At 49.4% G+C, this 21833-nt stretch overlaps 2 protein-coding genes and 1 pseudogene across 2 annotated transcripts; all 3 read left to right on the forward strand.

The window, feature by feature from the left end:
- Nucleotides 1-836: 836 nt before the first annotated feature.
- On the forward strand, nt 837-3409 carry LOC112883841 (membrane magnesium transporter). The gene is made up of 4 exons (XM_025949087.1): nt 837-1038; nt 1440-1492; nt 2129-2229; nt 3023-3409. Exons 1-4 carry the CDS (start codon nt 966-968, stop codon nt 3114-3116), a joined length of 321 nt encoding a protein of 106 aa, XP_025804872.1. The 5' UTR covers nt 837-965; the 3' UTR covers nt 3117-3409.
- A 791-nt stretch (nt 3410-4200) lies between these two features.
- LOC112887609 lies at nt 4201-12626 on the forward strand. The gene is made up of 9 exons (XM_025953835.1): nt 4201-4449; nt 5242-5332; nt 5452-6584; nt 6984-7842; nt 8340-8840; nt 8971-9251; nt 9657-9752; nt 9868-9993; nt 10434-12626. The coding sequence occupies exons 1-9, from the start codon at nt 4300-4302 to the stop codon at nt 12228-12230; spliced, it is 5034 nt and encodes a 1677-aa protein (XP_025809620.1). The 5' UTR covers nt 4201-4299; the 3' UTR covers nt 12231-12626.
- A 3950-nt stretch (nt 12627-16576) lies between these two features.
- LOC112886979 lies at nt 16577-21792 on the forward strand (annotated as a pseudogene).
- Nucleotides 21793-21833: the final 41 nt, after the last annotated feature.

The following is a 21833-nucleotide window of genomic DNA, read 5'->3' on the forward strand; positions in this document are numbered from 1 at the left end:
TGAGACTGTACGATTGCAGCTACATCAGAAATCAGATGCGGTTGCTATCTGCCATGACGCATTCTAGGCAAGATGAAGATGGAACCATTCATACTTGGAACCGGGGCACATACATATGATCTGCTCATCTTTTTCTTCTTCTTAAAAATCTTTATTCCTTCACTATAGATCCATGGTACTCCACGTTTTTTTTATATGGGAAATGTTTCCATTCAACTAAGGTCAGCCGCCATCAAAGAGTTACACCAGAGGGTAGTTCACTGTTAGGCCAAAAGTTGCAACACCTAGTCCTAAGTTACACCCAAATCTACAAGAACATGAGCAACATAATTACATGTGCTAGGCCGCTGGACGTATGCAAATAAGGGTCCGACGTATGCAAATAAGGGTCCGTTTAGATGGGCTAAAATTGAGCGCTAAATTTTAGTACTATTAGTTTGAGCGCTAAACTTTAGCACCTATTAGTATTTATGCTTATATTAAAAATATAAAGTTTTTAAATCTTGGTTAAAATTTAGCTATCCCATTAGCACTACTGTTTGGATACCCTAGTGTTAAACTTTAGCACTTTCACCTACCTAGATCCAAACAGGACCTTAAACTTAACCTGTTCTACTCTACTATCGATAAACTAGATTTTTTTTAAAAAACTTCCAACCTTTTCCATTTTCAAATAAAAGGCTACATTTTTCTGAAAAGGGAAAAGGCTACATTCAATTTTGTATGGAAAAGGCTACATTCAATTTTGTATGGTGCTGGATCCAGGAGACCGCAGATCCGACGGCGTACGCGCCTTCTGGGCCCGACAGTCTACTGGTCTAGTCATCTGTTAGCCGGCACGGCCAGCGGAGACCAACGAGCTCGCCGAGGCGTCAAACCGCATCGAACCCGAAGGAGATTCTCCCCGCGCCGCGGCGAGCAGGAGGAGCAGGGAAGACACAGCCAGGCTCGCCTCGCCAGTCGCCATGGGGATCGGCTACGTGGTGGGCGTCCTCGGCGGCGCCATCCTCGCCCACGCCGCCTACGCCACCATCCAGTGTACGCCCCCTCCCCTCGCCGTGCTCCGACCGGAATTTGCTCTGGATCTTCGGTTTCCGCCGGCGGCTGCCTCTGCTTTCGCGCGTGGTTCTGCGACGCGGTTCCGTGGCGGGTTCCCGGTTCTCCGGCGCCCGCCGCGCGCTCGGATCGGGCCCGCCGTGGAGGTTTGGGTGGGTTGCGGGCGGGGTTTAGATCTAGTTCATGAATTTTTGTGATCTTGGCGCTCTCTTCACCGGTCGGCTGGGAGGCTGCGGGTTTGATTCTTAGGATAGTAGTGGACTAGTAGGACGAGCTGGTTTTATCCGCGTGTCAGTCCTGGCGAGGTTTCTGTACAATTAGCTTAAATCGGATGCTGTTGGTGATTAGATGTCATGGATTTGATGTTTCCTGTGTTGTTGCAGATCGGGCGGTGCTGAAGATCACGGAGGAAGAGTTCACTCGGCCACCCATGGATGTAAGTATGCTCAGAACTGGGGAATCCTTTTCTCCTTTTTTTCCCCATACTCTGTGATGCAGTGAAATTTGGTTGCTAGACCTGTGCTCTCTAGCTACCTGGATTAGCTTAGGGTGGTAAATGTAATTGTAGACTTTGCCACTCACAATTAGCTTAAGTTTGCCCAGAGGTAGGGTTTGGCGATGTAATTGTAGACTGTGGTCAATGAGTTGTACAAATCAGAGGGGCTCAGATGTAGTTTACTGTGAGTGTGTACCAACTAGATCGTTTTCAGTGCCAGTGTAAGTTAGTTAGCGCCATCAGAGGCCGGTTGTCTAGGTGTGCATAAACTCTGCTGACAGCAAGCGTGAGTGCCCCACACTCCCTTCTGTGCACGTATGTAAAATGCTTTCACCTTTTCATACAAAGATGCCGGCAAAGAAAATGCACAGTATATATGATCCAGATTAGTTAGGCATCTAGAAGTTGTCTGTCCGTACTGAAAAATTTGAGCAGGCTTATGAGAGAAGAAGTGTTCTGACATGCTTTGGCTCCAATGTTTTGTCAAACATTTTGTCCCCCTAGCTCCTAATTTTGTTTTCACCTACCAAATTGGTGCATGTTTGCTTTGGCTAAAGTTTGCTTCTGACCATGCAGGTGATGATGGAGTTGCTCTTGGGATTGGCCTTGTGTATGTGGGCAGGTCTTGCTGTTCCAGCGAAGTTTCTCTCGGTGCTCCCACATTCTGAGGAGAATAGGTGAGCCTATTTGGTGCTCAGTACTGTGTTCGATTCCTGAGCTTCTGATGTGGTGGTAATGTAGCTGATAGTTGTGAAGTGGCTTCGAAGATATTGCAGTATGAGAAAGTTGAAACTAGTTTCTTTCCTAAGTTGTAATCGGGAAATTTTGGAACAGGGAGCTAGCAAACAGAGTTACAGAAAGTGGGATTTCATACCATCGCTTTAGCCACCATTATCAGAATAACCTGTCTAGCTGTACACTGTATATCCAATGTCCTTAACACATGAGTTTATTGCACAGGCCTAGAGGAGTTTTGTTATTTTTGTCACTATAGAACTTGATACAGTGCTAAACTTACTATTTTGTAAACCTGCATGATTACTGTCTTGCTATATGAATCTACTGGCTCGCACTGATTCCAAATATTTGAAAATGGCTATTTTTGTGGTGTTTTTTAGCCATGACTATTGTAATAGAAAACCCCTCTTAAGTTTTTTTTTTTCTGGCCCTTGCCCTCTTTTTCTTTTGGGGGCACTGTGATGTTTGCTTTTTGGGCCACAAATAGCTGAAATTGCCCCATAGTAGAACTTTGACTTATGTGGCTGGTGTATCATGAATAAGAATCCTTCCTATTCTTTGTCTTCAGAATGAGATATGCTTACACAACTATCACTGTTTTACTCATTATCATGTTTTCACGAAGTGTTGAACCTACACCAAGCTTTCTATTGGACTATCTGATTTGATGAGCCCCTTTACATTAAGAAGTTTTGTTGTGGGCCACTAATCCGTTTGCCACCATGCTTGCAGGATTGTCTCCCTCCCGGCTAACCTGGATTTCATGATCTTCAACCACCGAGGGAGAGCGCTGCCGTCCGACCCAGACCTAAAGCTGAAGAAGTAGACATACCTTTTGAGATTTAGTTTTTACTTGCCTCGTAACCTTTTTGATCTGGAGGAGGTTCCAGTTTTTGTGTGTCCATTTGTTTAGGGGGAAAGAACCTTCCCAGACCATAAGTAACTTATCTACGAATGTAACTCTAGACTTTGTGGCACTGTGATTTTTACAATCTGTATGGAGGTAATACGGGATCTGTTGCAGCCTGAGCTGATTCTGTACTTCGTGAATCTTCATTCATCAGCTAATCAGTTGCCAGCAGCTCATGGTAACTATAATACTAGATGAGCTTTGTTACCTACACACCTAGTACTAGTACTTATCTTCCCGTAGACGAAAGCCTGAATGGTCTTCTTATCCCGTAAACGAATGCCCTTGTGTTGCCATGGATGAGAAATGTCTTCGGGTGTGTTCGTTTCCTGGGGTCTAAAGTTTAGAGGGGTCACATCAAAGAGAATCTTGTCATTTAGAAGTATTAAATAAAGTCTAATTATAAAACTAATTGCAGAACCCCAGGGCTAATTCGCGAGACGAATCTAATGAGGTATATTAGTCCATGATTAGCGGATGATTACTGTAGCATCACTGTGGCAAATTATGGATTAATTAGGCTCATTAAATTTGTCTCGTGAATTAGCATTCATCTGTGCAAAAAATTTTATAATTAGACTTTATTTAATAGTTCTAAATGAGTGATGGGTCTAAAATTTCGAGGGTAGGAAACGAACAACCATGTGGGATTTATATATATATTTTAAAAAAAACCATGTGGGCCACGAAAAGCTTGTGATCTGATCTGAAGAGGAGAAGGTTCCCGCTGGACGGTCCAGGTCGTCCGGCTCGTGCATCCGACGGCTGGGGAGGGAGGATGCCCCCGAGGCGAAACGGCGGGCGCGGCCCACGTCGGAATTGGAATCTCGCTCGCGCTCTCCCTCCCCAGGTCCCCACCGAGGCACGGCACGGGCGCACGGCGCCCTCGCTGGCTCGCTCCTGGCCGGCGGGCCCCACCGGGCAGCCTCCCGGCGCGGCGCCCGCCACGCCCCAAAAAAAATCACCCCCCGAGCTCCCCCTTTGCCTTCCATGCCCTCCCCTCCCCTCCCCTCCTCGGAGACGCGGCGAGGAGCGCGACGGCACGCGAAAGCGACGCGGCCGCCTCGCGAAAGGCAAAACCCTCGCCGCGCCTCCTCCCATGTCGGGCACGAGGTCCGCGCCCGCTGCCACTCAGAACCCTAGCGCGCCCCGCCCCCCGCCTCCTCCTCCTCCTCCTCCTCCGCCAGCGTCGGCGGCGGCGAGGGCGCGCGAGGAGGGCGAGCTCTCCTCCGGCGCCGACGACGACGAGGTGAGCTCCCGCGCCACCCCGCCCGTACGCTCATGCTCGTCTCGGATCTAGCTGCTCCCGCTACTTCCGCTCCCGCGCTGCCTGAATGTGGGGAAAGCTGCCGCCGCCGCGATGCAGTTGCTTGCAGTTGACGCTTTGACTCGTCCCGCGGCTAGTGCACGAGGCTTGGATTGGCGCGGTTGCGTGCTTGGTTAGATGCTTCGCGGCCTGCTTGTTTGCAGCTCGGCGAATTGTAGGGGAGAATGGACGCATTGTTTTGGTTGTGGCGCTGAGATCTAGCAAGGGGTAGGGTTTGTGGGATGGGGAACATGCTCGTGAGCTCATCGCTTTGTTTTGGGACCCGGACATGACATGCTCGGTTTGTTCTAGGGACTCGGACATGCTCGGTTTGGTCTATGGACTTGGACATGCTCGGTTTTAAATGTGGTCTGATTCTGCGGTTACGGCTGAGCTGGATTGAGTTGTAGCGCTGCTTATATAATTGAAGGCGCATGAGCAAACAGTCTGTTGATGGGCGCTTTCCTTTGCTAGTTGCCAGGTCGGTGTTGTAGGTTTGGAAACAGTACACGTATGGTGCCTTAAGTGTTGTGAAGTTTCGATCAGTGTATTTACACACTGCATTTATCTTCTTGCTATGTTAAGTACTCGTGTAGGATGTACACATCATGTATTTTCAATTCATCCTCTCGTGTCATTTATGTATATGTACGTGTTGATGCATTTATTGCCCATTCGTGCTCTTAGATTTGCAATGTTTGTCGCTTATCGTGCTCATTAAATTGATCTGAGCAGGCTCTGCAAACTCGGTTAGCTGCTCCATCCATTCTTGGAAAGTTTGCGGAGGCTGCTTCCCAAGTGCCATCGGTAACTCTCCCTGGTAAAGGTAAGTTCCGACTGCGACTTATGTGTGTTTCATGTTTTATTTCACTTTCCTTTCATGGAAGGATGTCTGCCTCTCACACTGAACCTGCTGCATTGCCTCTTATGTTTTTGACTTAGCAGGCAGTAATACCGTGAGTGTCTCAAATGCTATGGCTCACAAATCAGCTGCTCCAAGTTACAAGAAGATCATGAGGGTGAATCAAGGGCAATTCAAACCTGGCACAAACCGAAATCTTTCATGGCAGAAGCCTGTGTCAAGTGACAACCTTGTGATAACATTCTCTGATGATGATAGTGGGACCGACTCTGGGAAGGCAAAGGAAGATACAGTAAGAGGCAGGAAGGCGATCTCTCAAGGTACACAAAAAAAAGGGAATAGTATGCAGACTAGGATCATGAGAGAGGAAGTATCTCAGCAGAAAACCCTTGGTGCAAAGGTAGGACCTGCCCACGTGCCTGCTTTTCCATTCACACTCAGAAATGTAGGGGCTGGTAGGGTATCAGGTACTACCTTTTTCAGGAAAGAACCACCTGTGCGCCAAGTTAATACTCTAAAGTATAAGCAGAAAGATGGAAATGGTGTTGGAGTACATTCTGCAGATCATAGGTTAGAAACGTTGCGCCATAAAATTGCTGCCAGAGAAAATGAACTAAAAGGTCAAAAAAGACCTTTGCCCCCTGTTGCTATGAAGAGTGCAGATTTGTCTTCCAACCAGGCAAGGCTGCCATCAGAAAAGATAGGGTTTGAAGCTTCCAACAATGGTGAATGTTCACGCCCTAATAGTCCGTTTGAACATGATGGAAGACCAATTAAAAGGTTGAAGCTCAATCAGCAGCATTCCTACAACCAAGGTCATAGTGACTCTGTAACACTTGCACCCAGTGGTGGTTCGTCAAGGAAAAACACTCTGCAATCTTCTGAAATGACGGGTCACTTTGACAATGGAATTGCCATGAACCCTAATGTTGATGAAACAGAGCACAGAGCCACAACAGAGCTTTCAGGTCAGGTACACAATGGTGGTGCAATTAAGAATCTTCCTCACCACAAAGATACAGAAGTTGCTGGAAATCATGCTATGATTGAGTTGCATGGCAGGCTTGCAGCAGCACCATTCACTAATAGGCAAATTATTTCTGAAGATACTAGTGCTTTCATGCCTGTTGCTTCTGCCCAAGCTGGGCATCAGGTATTGCATGCTGGTCCTTCAACAGTGTTAGACCGGAGGCCACAACTGCAACCTGGAGAGGAGGTTACTTTAACACTCTTGTGTCACTCTACTTGTTTTTCTTGTTCATTAGAAATATATTTAATCGTTGATGCTCAGTGAATGCTCTTCCGAACCTGGTAGAGTGTCCTTTGTTTGAACTTGAGTTCATTGAGACACAAATACTGGCAATTTGGAATCGTTAGAAGTTTACTGCTGACTATGCTTAATACCACTGAGATGGATTTCTTCTGAGAGCATGTATTTCAGCAGTTCCATGTTTGATTTGATTGTTGAACTCATTTTAGTTTCTTTTTCTGTAAGGAATCTTTTAGCATTGTAGAGCAGTTTTGACAGTACACATATATTGAATAATATAATCTGAATCACGATGCCAATCTGGACGTAGAGTAAATGGTCAATTATCCTTTTCTATTTTTGCAGAATGCCGATCAGATGAACTGCAGCGGCCAGATAGGCGCAGAAGGCCATAACACAAGATTGTTCTCTCTCCTTGAAATAGAGGAACTTCAAGAGAAGGAATTGGAGGATGCTCAGGAACACAGACGAAAATGTGAACTTGAAGAAAGGGAAGCTCTTAGAGCTTATCGCAAAGCACAAAGAGCTTTACTTGAGGCAAATGAAAGATGTACAATTCTTCGTAGGAGAAGAGAGATTTGCTCTGCACAAGTTCATGGTTTAATTGCAGAGAATTCTTCTTTGGTGCAGTCTTTGAGTATTCGGAATAGTGAAGATGGCCCTGCAATACCATCCCTGCTCAATTCTCAGATTCATGCAAACAGTCAGATGCCTGAAAATCAGGGTGGTAGACACAGTTTACACCCTGAAGAACCTCCGCAGCAGCCAATTGATAAGCATGAGGCACGGCCACACAGTTCACACTATGATGAGCTTGCTGCCAGCGCAGCTGATCCAAACTTTGTGAGTACTGCCAATTATAATGACATGCCTTCTGATTACATGGATGATGACCTTCTCATGCCCGCTAGGCAAGCAAGATCAGAATGTGCTTTGGATCTGGATAATCAAATTGAAGAAACTATACATGCATATGCAGAGAACAAACAAGCTTCTGGTGACAGTGTGCAAAATTATGAGCTTTTAGAAGCTTCTCTGAGGTCTAGATTGGTGGAAAGGTTTGGGAAGAAACCATGTCCGAGTAGCACTGGTGAAGGCACAGGAGAAATTGCTGTCGGAAAAGTAGCCGCAGAACATGGCAATCAGTCTGAACATGTGCTTCAATTACAGGAAGCAGAGCAGAATGATATGACAACCCCTGAAGGTCACATAACTTTCATTTCTATTATAGATCTCTAAATTCTCTACTTAATGATCTGCATATGTCATATGTGTTGAGACATCGTAATGATATGCTGGTTTACCATGCAAGCATTTATCCTATAAGATAATCCTTAATATTATATCTCCGTGATGACTATCACTAGGCTCTTCAAATTAGACACACAATATGAACCACATTACTAAATTTGACCGACAATTTTATTGTAATAATGCTATCTTCCTTTTATCATTATGTTGAATTTGCATGGAAATCTATTCAAATTGAAGTCCTGTAGGATGAAATCGTTACTATTTAGTGGCATCGGTTTCTTATGTGCATAGGAATGGAAAGGTCTAACGATACAGACTATTGGGCGAATACTCTTGATATCCAAGTACGCTAAAATATTCTTTATATGCATTCCCCTTCTAAAAAAATGATGGCCCTTTCTACACTGCACGCAAACTTGTGTAACGATACCTTATTGTGCTGTGCAGGTACAATGGAGCTGGGAAATGATGGTGCTGAGAAGACTGGTGGTCTCTCTAACTCTACTAGTGGTCCTTCAATGGGCAACTTTGATCCTGAGGACAACAACTCCTCTCTCAAAGAAATATGCATTCCATTGGGTACAAACAATTTGGTTTTTCCTTCTTCAGCTCCACAAACTGCCGCTAGACACATCAAGCAGGTGTTTCCTTGGTTTTGTAAGGAGTCTTCAGACTACAAAAATGACTGCCTGACCCGTGATGCAGCATCTGAAGTTACAGAATGTGTACAAGATATGATACAGGACTGTGTTGGAGAGAACATAAAGATTGTCCCAACTACCCAAAAGGATGATGATATGGCGGACAGTGTGATTGATCCCTTCTGGCCCTTCTGCATGTTTGAGCTTCGAGGAAAATGCAATGATGAAGAGTGCCAATGGCAACATTTTGAGCATCGTGCTTGGAGAAAGTCAAAGCATACAAAACATGCTATGACCTCTGTTTCAGGTTTGTTACATGTGCAATCAATCTCTTGTCGTCATTGATTATTTTATTTTATTTGTATTCATATGAATTTTCATATGCATTGTGCATGGTGAAGGTCCCACATTTAATGCATACAAGTGAATCAATGCAGGCCAAATTCCTTATAGTCTGTCTCAACATATGCTTCCTGTACCAGCGTATCGTGTTGGTTCAAATCTTATTAAAGCTGATCAGAACTTGACGCAGTCAGTGTTGGCTAGCAGTTTATGGCAATATTGGCAAAGGGGGTTTTGTGCTTCCTTTCCTCTACCTCTATCTGTTCAGAGAGTTCTTCCATCAGATGCACCATTATTACAGGCTGGTGATGGTTCGATTTCAGATTTTCATAGAAACAGACAGCTGTTAAATTTTCGAACTCTGGATAGCTGGAAGGTGGGTAGATATCACAATTATCATCTCATCATGGAAGTGGCATAACATATCGGAGTCTGGTTCTCCACACATCTTTTTTTTTTCGTTTCTGTTCTCCCTGCTCATGATGTCACAATGACATATGCAATATTTTGATTAGCTTGTATATTGGTACTTGCTTGATGATACTACACTCTTTTCTTGTGGCTTCATTGCAAAATGCATTGAATTTGACATTTGCTTCTGCAGCAAACCAACTTCACCAGATATGGTGTTTAAATTTAAACTTTATTGGCTTACATTCATGTCATAGTAGCTAAAACATGATGAATTGACATTTTTCCTTTGAATTAACATATATCTAGTTCATTGATTTCTGACCTCCTTATATTTTAATTACTGCCGTGTAACTTTTTGTTCTTTTAGAATAAAACTGTACAGGGATCTGTTGATGTTGAATTCTTCTTAGAAGGAGCACTTGATTTATATTGTGGAAAAGTAGACAAACCTGACAGGATCAAGGTGATTTTTTCTGTCTTGGATAGCGTAAATTTTTCATGATATGCAGCTGCGATACAGTTGAATTTAGGTTAGATATTGTTGGTGACCTTATTTCTAATTAATATGTGTTCTGTAGGCTCTTTTATTTCTGGCACGGTCTATTGAGGCTGATCCAAGTACAGTTATCCTCTGGGTGTTTTATCTCCACATTTACTATCAAAAGGATGAAGGACTTGGAAAAGATGACATGTTTTCCGATGCGGTACACTATTTACTGAACATTCTCTTGATTTTATGTTCTGTCCCTAAAAATAATTATTATGTTGAAATTCATGAGCTACAGCTTCTTTTTATTTTTTGTTTTTATTACATTGCTTTCTTCTAATGTATTGATTGCTCACCTTACTAATATAAAAACTAAATTATGTGTCATTTACTCATTTACTTATTGGTACAGTTTCTGTGCTCCATATAACCCAAGTCAATTACCATAGATTGCACCCTCTTATGCCAGAGTATACCTAAATCCCAGTCTGGTTTGTCCAGTTTTTCACTTTATTGTTGGGACATGAGGAACTGCTTGATGAGATTGTGGGTATTTGATATTTATAGTCTGCATCCAATCTATGCATGTTTGCTTTATCATTTGATACATGCTATTATGTAATTATCAATAAACCTTATACTTTGTTTTCTTTCTAGGTCCAACACAACGTTTATTCTTATGAATTATGGCTTATGTATATTAATAGTAGGTTACGCTTTGATGACCGATTGGATGCTTATAATGATGCTTTGAGCATGCTCTGCCAAATGACAACTGACACTGATCAGGATCTAAAAGAAAGGAGTGCTTTCATACTAGACATCTTCTTACAGATGATTTACTTCCTGTGCATGTCTGGAAATGTAGAGAAGGCGATATCTAGGATTTTTGGGATTCTTCCAACGGCAACTCCTGACAATTCTGGTGACAAGTTGCTTGCTGATGTCATTTCTTGCTTGACCATGCCCGACAGATGTGCTTTTTGGATTTCGTGCCTATATGTCTCAATTTACAGGAAGCTCCCGGAGGAAATTATTGATCAGCTAGAGTTCCAGAAAGCTTTGCCTCGTGCCTTAGTATGGTCTCCTATTGATCCTAGCGCAGATAACAGAAACCAGATTATAGAGCTGCTGAACTATGCTGCTAATAAGATGGCTGAAGATATTAGTGAATGTGTTAAAAATGGTGATCCATCTTACCTGATGTTGTCGCAATTCCTCGCTGTTAACCACATTAGTTGTCTAGCAGCTGTTGAAGGATTCAAATCTTCTGCTGATATGCTGGTGAAGTATATGAAGGAGTACCCAATGTGTCCTCAGATTCTTCTTATCTCAGCACGGCTAGATAGAAAGCATGGTGCATTCACTGGTCTGAAAGGGTTTGATGAACTGATCTTGAATTGGCCTAAAGAGGTGCAAGGAGTTCAATATCTATGGAATCAATATTTTGAGCATGCTCTAGCCACTGATACCAAATTATCTGAGAAGGTACTGAATTGCTGGTTTGAAGAATATGGAAAAGGTTGTGATATCCGAAGTAATGCTGCTGTTGGTGCAGTAGAATTCAGCAATGAAGAGCCTGGGTCACCATCACTTGTTTCAGTCCAGGAAGTTGGTTCTGGTCCATCTGCACCAGAAGATCATGTCTTTTGGTTATTAAACCTCTCATTGTACAAGATACTAGAGAACAAATTAGGGGATGCACAAGTTGCTGTGGATAAAGCATTGAAATTGGCTCATGTGGAGTGCTATGAGCATTGTTTAAGAGAACATGCTGCAATTCACGTGCTGGAACTGGAGAAATCATCGTCTTCTCTAGATGCTCAAACTCGATCTACATTCAGTTTCATCATTGGCCATCTTGCAGATCATCGGAATTTGCCCACAAGGGAGGTGCTGTCACGACGGTTTTGCCAGAATGTTAAGAAGCATAGGCTTAGGCAGTTAATAGATCACACTCTAGGTCCTGTTCCCGCAGATTCTACGTTGGTAAACTCTGTCCTTGAAGTGTGCTTCGGCCCATCACTCCTTCCCGGAAGAATTAGTGATGTGAAGTACTTGGTAGATTTTGTCGAAACAGTCATGGAGGTTCTTCCTGCAAACTATCGGCTAGCCCTGGCAGTTGGTCGGTTTGCCGCTAAGCACTACAAGGGTTCTGACGCTACCTCCATGGGCACAAGGTTCTGGGCAAGTTCTGTTCTGATCAACGCCATCTTCCGAGCAGTACCCGTTGCACCAGAATCAGTATGGCTAGAAGGTGCCAGTCTCCTGGAGAAACTGCATACCAGAGAGATCGTCAAGAGGTTCTACCAGCAGGCCACATCGGTCTACCCCTTTTCCTTTAAGTTGTGGCATGCGCACCTGAACTCCTGCAAGGGTAGCGGTGGCTACGCAGAGGGCATCATGGAATCTGCGAGGCAACGCGGCATCGAGCTGAATCTGGCACCAACGTAGTGTTGCCCCTTTGATCCAAAGGTTTGGTGGTTCGACAAGTGGAGTGGAGATGTAGTCAGTGTTGTGTTAACTGGAGATGGTGTTGATATAATATACCGGTCGGTCAGTGGTGATGATGGTAGGACCATTTTGTTTAGGCGCAGATTAGTGGCACATAGTGACATAGTCGTCGATAGAGCATACAGTATGTGTTGTTGCTGGTAAGTAGTAACTAGGGGCGGAGGATACTGGCATATGGGGGATAGTCATACCATACAGTGGCGGACTTTTTGACTGGCTGGAGATTGATGTTGGAGGCAGTTATGTTTATCTTTTTTCAGTGTAATTTACTTCCGTGTCAATATTTCGAGAACTTGATGGGAGTCGGTACCACCTGATGCATGCTTTCTGGTGAAATTCTTTGGTCACTCGCCTTAGAATAGATGGAAGAGCAGAGCTTGGCACTCTCAAAGAAGCGAAAACCTAACGATGCCTGTCTAATCGAAACCTTTGATGCATGGCAAAAAAAAAAAGGATCCGTACCATTACAGTTGTCTGAGTTCACTGAATTTTCCAGCTCTTCGAAACACAACACTACTTCTTCGATATTTCTTATTCCTCTCTCTCCATGGCCCACGCCGCCACCCCTGCTCCACACGCACGCCGTCGTGTCGTGCGACCTGCGCTCGTGTGGCCGCACGCCGTCGTGTCGTGTGGCCGCACCGCTCGCGAGGCTTGTGCCTCCGTGCCACCCACAAGGCCCGCATGCCGCCGCGCTCATGAGGCTCGCGCAGCTACGCACGTGAGGCTCGCGTTCCGCCCGTGAGGTTGTGCCGCACTGCCGCCCCACGCGCCGCAGAGAGGAGGGGAGGTGGCACCGCGGAAGGGAAAGGAGGGGAGGGGAAGAGCCGCTGGCGGTAGGGGAGGGGAGGGGAGGAGGAGAAGAGTCGGCATCGGTAGAGGAGGGGAGGGGAGGAGGGGATTCGGTGGCGGCATAGGAGGGGAGCAGGGGCGGTGGCGAGCTGGCGTGGTAGAGGATGGGAGTAGCAGCGTGGGCATGGAGCAGGGGCGGCGGCACAGGCATGGAGCAAGGGTGGCGATGCGGGCCATGTAGAGAGAGAGGAAAGAGAGAGGGAATGAGAGGAAGAAGGCGGGGTATTTTGGTCCATAAGAAACACATCGAGGGGGTAATTAATGGTATGTTTCGAAGAGCTGAAAAATAATGGTACGGTTCCAATATAATAAATTATAATGGCAGATTAGTGAACTTAGATAATTATAATGGCATGCATCAAATTAATCTAAAAACAACCTTTGATGCATGCACTGTCTTCTTAGCAGATGCTTTTGCTTCAGCTGAACAAAAGCGCCGCGTCAGCTAGAACATGTGTGCTCATCGATCCGTCGCTGACAGCCGGGGCCCGATCCAGTTTTTGCTTTCCTTCGATGCACGTGCAATCGCAACCGCAGATACGGGCACGAGCGTGCTAATTATGTATGGTAGCTGCCTGCTAAGCGAACTTGGGTCTCACGGAAGCCGACTCGGGTTAACCAAACCAAAGCGTTTTAACAAAACGCCGGCGCGCCGCCGACCGTCCCCCACGTTTTCGTCCCGTCTCAGCTGGCTCTGGTCACGCGCCCCCGGCTCCTCGCCCGCGCGCACCGCGGCGGCCTCCTCGTCAGGTACGGCGCCCCGTCCCTCCCCTTCGCTTCCGCCCTCCGCCCCGATCTCCCGGCCGCACTCCGCCGCCTCCGTCGCGGTCGAGGTTGGGATCCTCGAGTTTGTTCAGCGCTCTGTTCTTTCGGTAAGGTCGGTGGCGACCTTTCTCGGCGGGAGGTTGGGCGAGCGAATTCATCTGTCTCCATGGAATTGCTACTAGCAGTTCATTTATGTTCCGAGCAAATTTGGGGTTAGAGTGTTAAGACTGAACCGAACCGCCCTGTTGCCTCGTGGCTCTTTTTTCTTTTAAGAATAAGGCAGGTGAGCTGCCGATTATATTAAAAAGAAGGAATAATGTCTAACAGAGTATGGTAAATAACGATAAAAACGATACTGGTCGATTGGATTGGGACGTAACACGGTTTCACAACTCCACTCGAATTCTACTCAACGAAAGCACCACTCCACTCGATAACGGGAGCAAAACCTAAGCACTACCGCAGCACCCATCCACACTTGCAGTTTTTGAAACCTCAAGTGCGATCATGTATCGATAGGAATCGAAAGAGGCAGACGTCACCGCACCAAGAAGGCCACCGCCATGCAGAACCCTTCGCTGTGATGCCGCTGCAACATCATAGTCCACCCGATGGGGTGAAAAGCACCGGATCCGGACCACTCGCAGGCAGCCTCGCAGTCGCCACCACGACAACACAACACGCGGAGGGCTTGTCGTATCCGCCGTTGGATTCCACCTCTCTCTCACCGCCTCGAGGAAAACACCGTTGGATCCGTTCCGTATGTCGCCGTTGAGGTGGAGAGCAAAGATGCCCCGCTCCATAAGATCTCTAGCAAACAGCCAAGCCGTCGCCGCAGGTCGACTTCGCCTTGTTGCTTCACCCTCACACCTAGCCACCGCCGCCATAGCAGCAAGCTAAGGAAGTCACTTGCGCCATCTTCCGACGCTGTACCGCACCAGATGGCCCCAGCCAAGCTGAGCAACCCGCTGCGGTCCGTTGCAAGCCTAGTCGTCCTACGATGTTGTTGCCGCAAGCGCCGTCCTCCAACGCAGTCCCACGCCGCATTGACCGTTGCCAAGCAACGCTAGCTGCAGCGGTCCGCTGCAAGCAGCCAACCGGCAACCATATGACAACCCTAGCCGCCATCAAGACCACGATCGCCTCCGCGCGGGCTCGGCAACACCCTTCCAACTTGCCGCGCGGCGGAATTATCGACACCGGCTGAAACCGCTATGGATAAAGGATCGGCAACGCCACAAACCGAGCTGGGTCCATGTCTTCAAGGAGGGCATGACGTTAAAGACGCTGCCATCGCTTGTTCATGATTTGGACAGAGTTTTCACTCAAAGAACCCCATGCAGCAAAGTTATAATTCCAGAATGACACCCCCAATGATAAAAACGACGTTCAAGGATGCCGCCATCATCCCACTGGCATGGACGCCGGCAGGGGCTTTCGCCAGGAGCATCTCAACCTCTTGCTACACGCAGACGGCGCGACATTCCTGCACCACAGCTACGACAGCCTCGCCGCCGCCGCCGCGCCTCCACGCGCCATGCTGCCGTAACTCCACCTCCTCTTTGCTCACCGCCAGCTGCGCCAACACTTGACCGCCGCTCCTCGCACGCGGCCACCGCCGCAGCGTCCCACAAACACGCTCGAAGCTACTCGGGCCCTCGCCGTGCTGCGAGGAGCGCGTGGCCGCGGTAGCCGCGCCCAGAGTGCCGCGCCCTTAGGCCCCCCGGGCGACAACCTCGCCGCCCCAGGCCTCCTCCACCGCGGACGCCTCCGCTTCCGCACACGCGCGCCTCCTCGTCGTCGACGCCCGCGCGCTCACGGTGCCACCGCGCCCACGCCCGCACGTCGGCGGATCCTTGCGCCTGGGAGCAGCCCGCGCGTCGCTGTCTCGTGCCTGGGAGCCGCCGCCCGTGCCTGGGAGCAGCCCGCCGCCGAGTCCGACAGCGACGGCGCGGGCCCCGGGGCGCAACCCCTCCAACCGGCGAGGTGCAGTCCCGCAGGCAGCGCGCCGAACCGTCGAGGGCGAAGGCCCGGCGCTTGAGCCGCCGCCGTCGCAGATCCGTCACCATGGCTGCCGGATCCGGTCGCGGAGACACCGAATCCGGGCTTGCCGGTGCCGCCGCGGCCCGCCCCGCGGCGTGACCCTCCGACGCCATGCGCGGCCGCTCCCACTAGGCGAAGGGGAAGGAGCAAAGGCGGCCCCTCCGCCGCCGTCCTCGCGGGCCGCGCAGGCTTCCGGCGGTCGGCTCCGGGCAGCGGCATGGCGACGGGGAGAGGGAGCAAGGGGGCAGCGGCGGCAGAGGGGGCTTCCGCCCGTGCCGCCCTGCGCGGGGGCGACGCAGGGGTCCCTTTCATCTGCGACCAGCCATACAGACGTAGTTTCGCTTGTCAGGACAAAAAGGATCAGAGTCTGCGATGCTACTTTGCTTAGAAACAAATGTTTATTTCCATGTGTTTTACGCGCCTGTTAGCTCTTCTATTTCTTGCTCTTCAGATATGAATTCAGTCGAGGTAACATTGAGATTATGATACTATGCTTCATCCGAAGATAAATCTCTATTTCTGTACGTTTCGTGCATCTGTTGCTCCGCTCTTTTTTACACTCCAGATATGAATTCAGTTGAACTAAATGAATCAAATCGAGACACTTGTCCTCTGACGTCCTTCTTTTTTGTTGGTTTTCCAGGAAGATGTCGTCGAATCCCGACGAGCCTAGGAGTTGTGCCCGGACGGATTTCCTGTGCGACATCGAATCAGAGGTGCAGCGATCCTGGGACGAGAGCAAGGTTTTCGAGGCTGATCCTGGCAGCGGAGCTCCAGGGCCCAGTGAAAAGTTCTTCGGCAACTTCCCCTACCCTTAGGCTATCTCCACCGGCATCCGGTAAAAGGGCCTGTTCCCTATTTTGGAGGATACTGTAGCTACTCCACCGTTCCAACGGTGTTCTCTATAGCATGCGCTAAAATGGGGAACGCGCTCTGCGTCCCGCACAGAGGCGGGGCGCGGGAGGGGCGGCGGGGCGCGAGGCGAGGCGCGGGACGGGCGGCGGAGCCGCTGCGGGGCGCGGCAGGGGCGGCGGAGGGGCGGCGGGCGCGGAGGGGCGCGGAGACGGAGGGGCTGCGGGGGAGGAGGGGCGGCGGAGGGGCGCGGAGGCGGGGCGCCGGCGGTGTGCGGAGGAGCGGCTGCGGGGCAGGGGCGCGCGGGGCGGCGGGGCGCGCGGGGCAGGGGCGGCGGAGGGGCGCGGCGGACGGGCAGAGGAGGAGCGGCGGGGCGGCGCGCGGCAGGGGCGGAGGAGGGGCGCGGAGGAGCGGCGGCGGGCGCGGAGGGCGGAGGGGCGCGGGCGGAGGAGGCGCGGCGGGGCGGAGGCACGGCGGGGCGGAGGAGGAGCGGCGGCGCGGAGGAGCGGCCGGCGGCGGAGGAGGAGGGGCGGGCGGAGGAGGGGGGGCGGAGGAGGCGGCGGGGCAGGAGGAGGCGCGGCGGCGCGGAGGAGCGGCCGGCGGCGGAGGAGGAGGGGCGGGCGGAGGAGGAGGGGGGGCGGAGGAGGAGGCGGCGGGGCAGGAGCACGGGCGGCGGGGCAGGAGCGCGGCCGGGCGGAGCAGGAGCGCGGCCGGGCGGCGGGGCAGGGGCGCGCGGGCGGGCGGCGCGGTCGGCGGGGCGGCGCGGGAGGGGCGACGCCGGGGCGGCGGGGCGCGGGGCGGGCGACGGCGGTGCGGCGCAGGGCGGAGCAGGGGCGACGGCGGGGCGCGGGCGGAGGCGCGCGGGGTGGCGGGGCGGTGGAAACGGCCGTTGGAAGAAATTAAAGAAAAATAAGATTGTGGGGTATAGAGGATGCAAATAGAGGATATCGTTGGAGTTAGGTTTGGTATACGGAATGAAGTTGATATGGAGGATAGAAATAGGGGATGGAATTTGGAGGATATCGCTGGAGATAGCCTTACATGAATGGGTTGCTGCACCTGGGCCATGCCTTCTCGCTGTCCAAGCTTGAGTTCGGTGCTGCGTACCACAGGCTCCGAGGCTCCAACGTCCTTTTGCCATTCGCTTTCCACTGCACTGGGATGCCCATCAAGGCCTCAGCTGACAAGCTTGCTAGGGAGATCCGACAGTGTGGAATCCTCCGGTGTTTCCTGCGGCGCAGGAGGGTTCCAGTGCTGCAGGTGCAGATGCTGCTATCCAGGCTGACCAGCAGCAGGCTGATGCTGTTGCGCTGGATAAATTCAAGGGCAAGAAGTCCAAGGCTGCTGCAAAGTTTGGCGCACACAAGTACCAGTGGGAGATCATGAAGAGCTTTGGTCTGGAGGATGAGGAGATAGCCAAATTTCAGGATCCTCGTCACTGGTTGGCTCACTTCCCTCCATTGGCAAAGGAGGTCATTCATAACCACTGACATGAATCCATACTATGATGATTTCGTCAAGTGGCAGATGAGGAAGCTGAAGAAATTGGGCAAGATTGTTAAAGACATGAGGTACACGATCTACTCTCCGTTGGATGGCCAACCCTGCGCTGATCATGACAGGGAAATAGGTGAAGGGGTGCAGCCGCAAGAATATGTGTTGATTAAAATGGAGGTGGTCTCACCTTTTCCTCCCAGGTTGAAGCCTGAAGGCCATGGAAGGGAGGAAGGTATATTTGGCCGCTGCTACACTCAGACCTGAGACGATGTATGGACAGACAAATTGCTGGGCGCTTCCTGATGGAATATATGATGCTTTTGAGATCAACGACACTGATGTCTTCATCCTTACAGCAAGGGCTGCTCTTAATCTTGCATACCAACACCTATCCAGGGTTCCAGAAAAACCAACCTGCTTATGTGAGTTGTCTGGTTATGATTTGATTGGTTTGGCGCTGAAATCTCCTCTTGCCTTCAGTGAAACATTATATGCACTTCCAATGCTCACTGTCTTGACTGATAAAGGTACTGGTATTGTGACTAGTGTTCCAAGTGATTCACCTGATGATTTCATGGCACTGCAAGATTTGGTCACAAAGCCAGCTTTGAGAGTGAAGTATGGAGTGAAAGATGAGTGGGTTCTTCCCTATAAGGTCGTACCAATAAATCTGCATTCCTGAATTTGGAGATAAGTCAGCAGAGAAGGTCTGCCATGATCTTAGAATTAAGAGCCAGAACGACAAGGAGAAGCTTGCTGAAGCAAAAAGAATGACATATCTGAAAGGATTTACTGATGGAACAATGATTGTGGGTGAGTTTAGAGGTAGAAAGGTTCAAGAAGCAAAGCCACTGATTAAAACCAAACTTTTGGAAGAAGGCACAGCCGTGCTGTATAGTGAGCCAGAGAAGAAGGTCATGTCTAGGGGTCTGTTTGGGACAGCCTGTGAACCAGCTTCTGAGCAATTTTAAACCGCGGGCTGGCCAAACGCTCCGCTTCTTCACCGCTTCCCCCACCAGCGCTTGCAGACCTCCTTCAGGAAACGCGCGTTAACGAGCAGCGGGAGCGGACCAGCTTCTGCAGCTTATGCGGTCCGCCCCCCGCGCCGGCCCCTACGCCCCCCCCCCCGCGCCGCTCCCCCGCGCCGCCCCCCCCGCGCCGCTCCCCCGCGCCGGCCCCCTGTGCCGCCCCCCGCGCCGGCCCCCGCGCCGCGCCCTCCCCCCCCCCCCCCCCCCCGCGCCGGCCCCCACCGCCCCTACGCCGCACCCCTGCTCCGCTCCCCTGCGCCGCACCCCGCGCCGACCCCTAATTTATTTGTGTAATGACTCTATTATCTAATTTATAATTATATTATCTAATTTATAATTAAGTTATCATTATCTTATTTAAGAGTAATTTATGATTAATTATATGATATATTTGTGTTGTTAATAATTCTATTGTTATTCTGTTGTAAAAATAAATAAATATAAATCTGTACATAAGAAATACATGTATTCAGTAAACAGGTTGGGTATTTCAGTCATTTCTCACTTCTGACAGGATTTCAGCCCATTCAATAAGCAGTCTGCCAAACATTTAACTTCTATGACCAGCTGCTTTTTAGTAAGCTGCTTCTCTGGCCAGCTAGCCACCAGCTGGCTTCTGAACAAATTTCAGCTGTGCCAAACAGGGCCTAGATCTGGTGATGAGTGTGTTGTTGCCCTTACTGATCAGTGGTGCATAACTTATGGTGAGACTGAATGGAAGCAGAAGGCAGTCAAATGTTTGAGTGGCATGAATGCATTCTCAGCTGAAACCCGTAATGGTTTTGAGCACACATTGGGCTGGCTGAACCAGTGGGCATGTTCACGTTCTTTTGGCCTTGGTACTCGAATTCCATGGGATGAGCAGTTCCTTGTGGAATCTCTTTCTGATTAAACCTTATACATGGCTTATTACACAGTTTCACATCTTTTGCAAAATGGCAACATGTATCGGAAAGAAATATCTTCAATAAGGCCAGAAGAGATGACAGATGAAGTTTGGGATTATGTGTTTTGTGATGGCCCAGCTCCCAAAAGTGACATCCCTTCTGCTCTATTTAACAAGCTGAAGCAAGAATTTTAGTATTGGTATCCATTTGATATCCGGGTGTCTGGTAAGTACCTCATCCAGAACCATCTGACATTCTGCATATACAATCATATAGCACTTCTCCCAGAGCACCATTGGCCTCGTGGATTCCGTTGCAATGGTCACCTTATGCTTAATTCTGAGAAAATGTCCAAGTCCACAGGGAATTTCCTGACTCTTGAAGAAGCCATAAAAAAGTACTCTTCTGATGCCACTAGATTTGCGCTTGCTGATGCTGTTGACGGTATGGATGATGCAAACTTTGTTACTGAAACCGCAAACTCTGCTGTTATGAGGCTTACAAAAGAAATTTCGTGGATGGAAGAGGTTGTAGCTGCTGAATCCAAATTAAGAGCTGGGGCGCCCACTAGGTACGCTGACCGTGTGTTTGCAAATGAGATGAACATAGCAATCAAAGAAACTGAGAAGAGCTACAGTTTTTTCATGTTCAGAGATGCCCTGAAGTCCGGGTTCTATGACCTCCAGTTGGCTAGAGATGAGTACAGGCTCTCTTGTGGCGCCGCAGGCATGAACCGTGATATGTTGTGGCGGTTTATGAACGTCCAGACCAGGCTCATCACCCCGATTTGCCCACACTACGCCGAGCACGTGTGGCAAAAGATCTTGAAGAAAGAAGGCTTTGCAATAAAAGCTGGCTGGCCAGTTGCAGACACCCCGGATCCTACTCTGAGAATTGCAAATAAATACCTGCAGGATTCCATAGTCTCAATGAGGAAGCTGCTTCAGAAGCAAGAGTCTGGTTCCAAGAAGCCCAGGAAGGGAGCTGCGCCTGCACCTCCATCAGAGGCAAAGAGGATGAGCATCGGCCTTATATATGTCAACGAGCACTACTCTGGCTGGAAAGAGCAGTGCTTGAGGGTGCTGCAGTGTAAGTTTGACAGCCAAACGCGCTCCTTCACGCCCGATCAGGAAATAACTGAAGCTCTGATGACCTGCCCCATTGGACAGGAGATGAACTTGAAGCAAGTTCAGAAGCTGTGCATGCCCTTCGTCAGGTTCAAGAAGGACGAGGCGAGGGAGGTCGGCCTGCAGGCGCTGGATTTGAAGCTCCCGTTCGGTGAGATGGATGTGCTGCGGGAGAACTTGGAGCTGATCAAGAGGCAGCTGGGCCTCGAGCAAGTCGAGGTGCTGCCGGCGTCTGACGAAGCCGCTCCTGCTATTGCTGGGGAGCATGTTTCGCTGCTGCTGAAAAATCCCCCGTCCCCTGGTGATAAATGTGAACCTTGGTGGCGATCACCATACTGCGCAATGAATAGGTTTATTAATGTTGTTTTAATTATGTGCATAGATGGAGAAAATGCAAAGGATAACAACAAAGCAAGTAGAATTCCAAGAAACAATGGTTGATTAACTCAATAAAGGATATAAACTTCATGATAAAGGGTCGCCTAGCAGTGT

This window comes from Panicum hallii, chromosome 3 (genome assembly GCF_002211085.1).
Source record: "Panicum hallii strain FIL2 chromosome 3, PHallii_v3.1, whole genome shotgun sequence".
Taxonomy (NCBI): domain Eukaryota; kingdom Viridiplantae; phylum Streptophyta; class Magnoliopsida; order Poales; family Poaceae; genus Panicum; species Panicum hallii.

Bases quoted from the DNA above. Each gene is read 5' to 3' on its own strand.
- LOC112887609 (XM_025953835.1), top strand. From the start codon at position 4,300: ATGTCGGGCACGAGGTCCGCGCCCGCTGCCACTCAGAACCCTAGCGCG. The intron at 4,450-5,241 runs GTGAGCTCCCGC...TGATCTGAGCAG, and splicing joins CCGGCGCCGACGACGACGAG to GCTCTGCAAACTCGGTTAGC. The intron at 9,753-9,867 runs GTGATTTTTTCT...TGTGTTCTGTAG, and splicing joins ACAAACCTGACAGGATCAAG to GCTCTTTTATTTCTGGCACG.
- LOC112883841 (XM_025949087.1), top strand. From the start codon at position 966: ATGGGGATCGGCTACGTGGTGGGCGTCCTCGGCGGCGCCATCCTCGCC. The intron at 1,493-2,128 runs GTAAGTATGCTC...CTGACCATGCAG, and splicing joins TCACTCGGCCACCCATGGAT to GTGATGATGGAGTTGCTCTT. The intron at 2,230-3,022 runs GTGAGCCTATTT...CCATGCTTGCAG, and splicing joins CCACATTCTGAGGAGAATAG to GATTGTCTCCCTCCCGGCTA.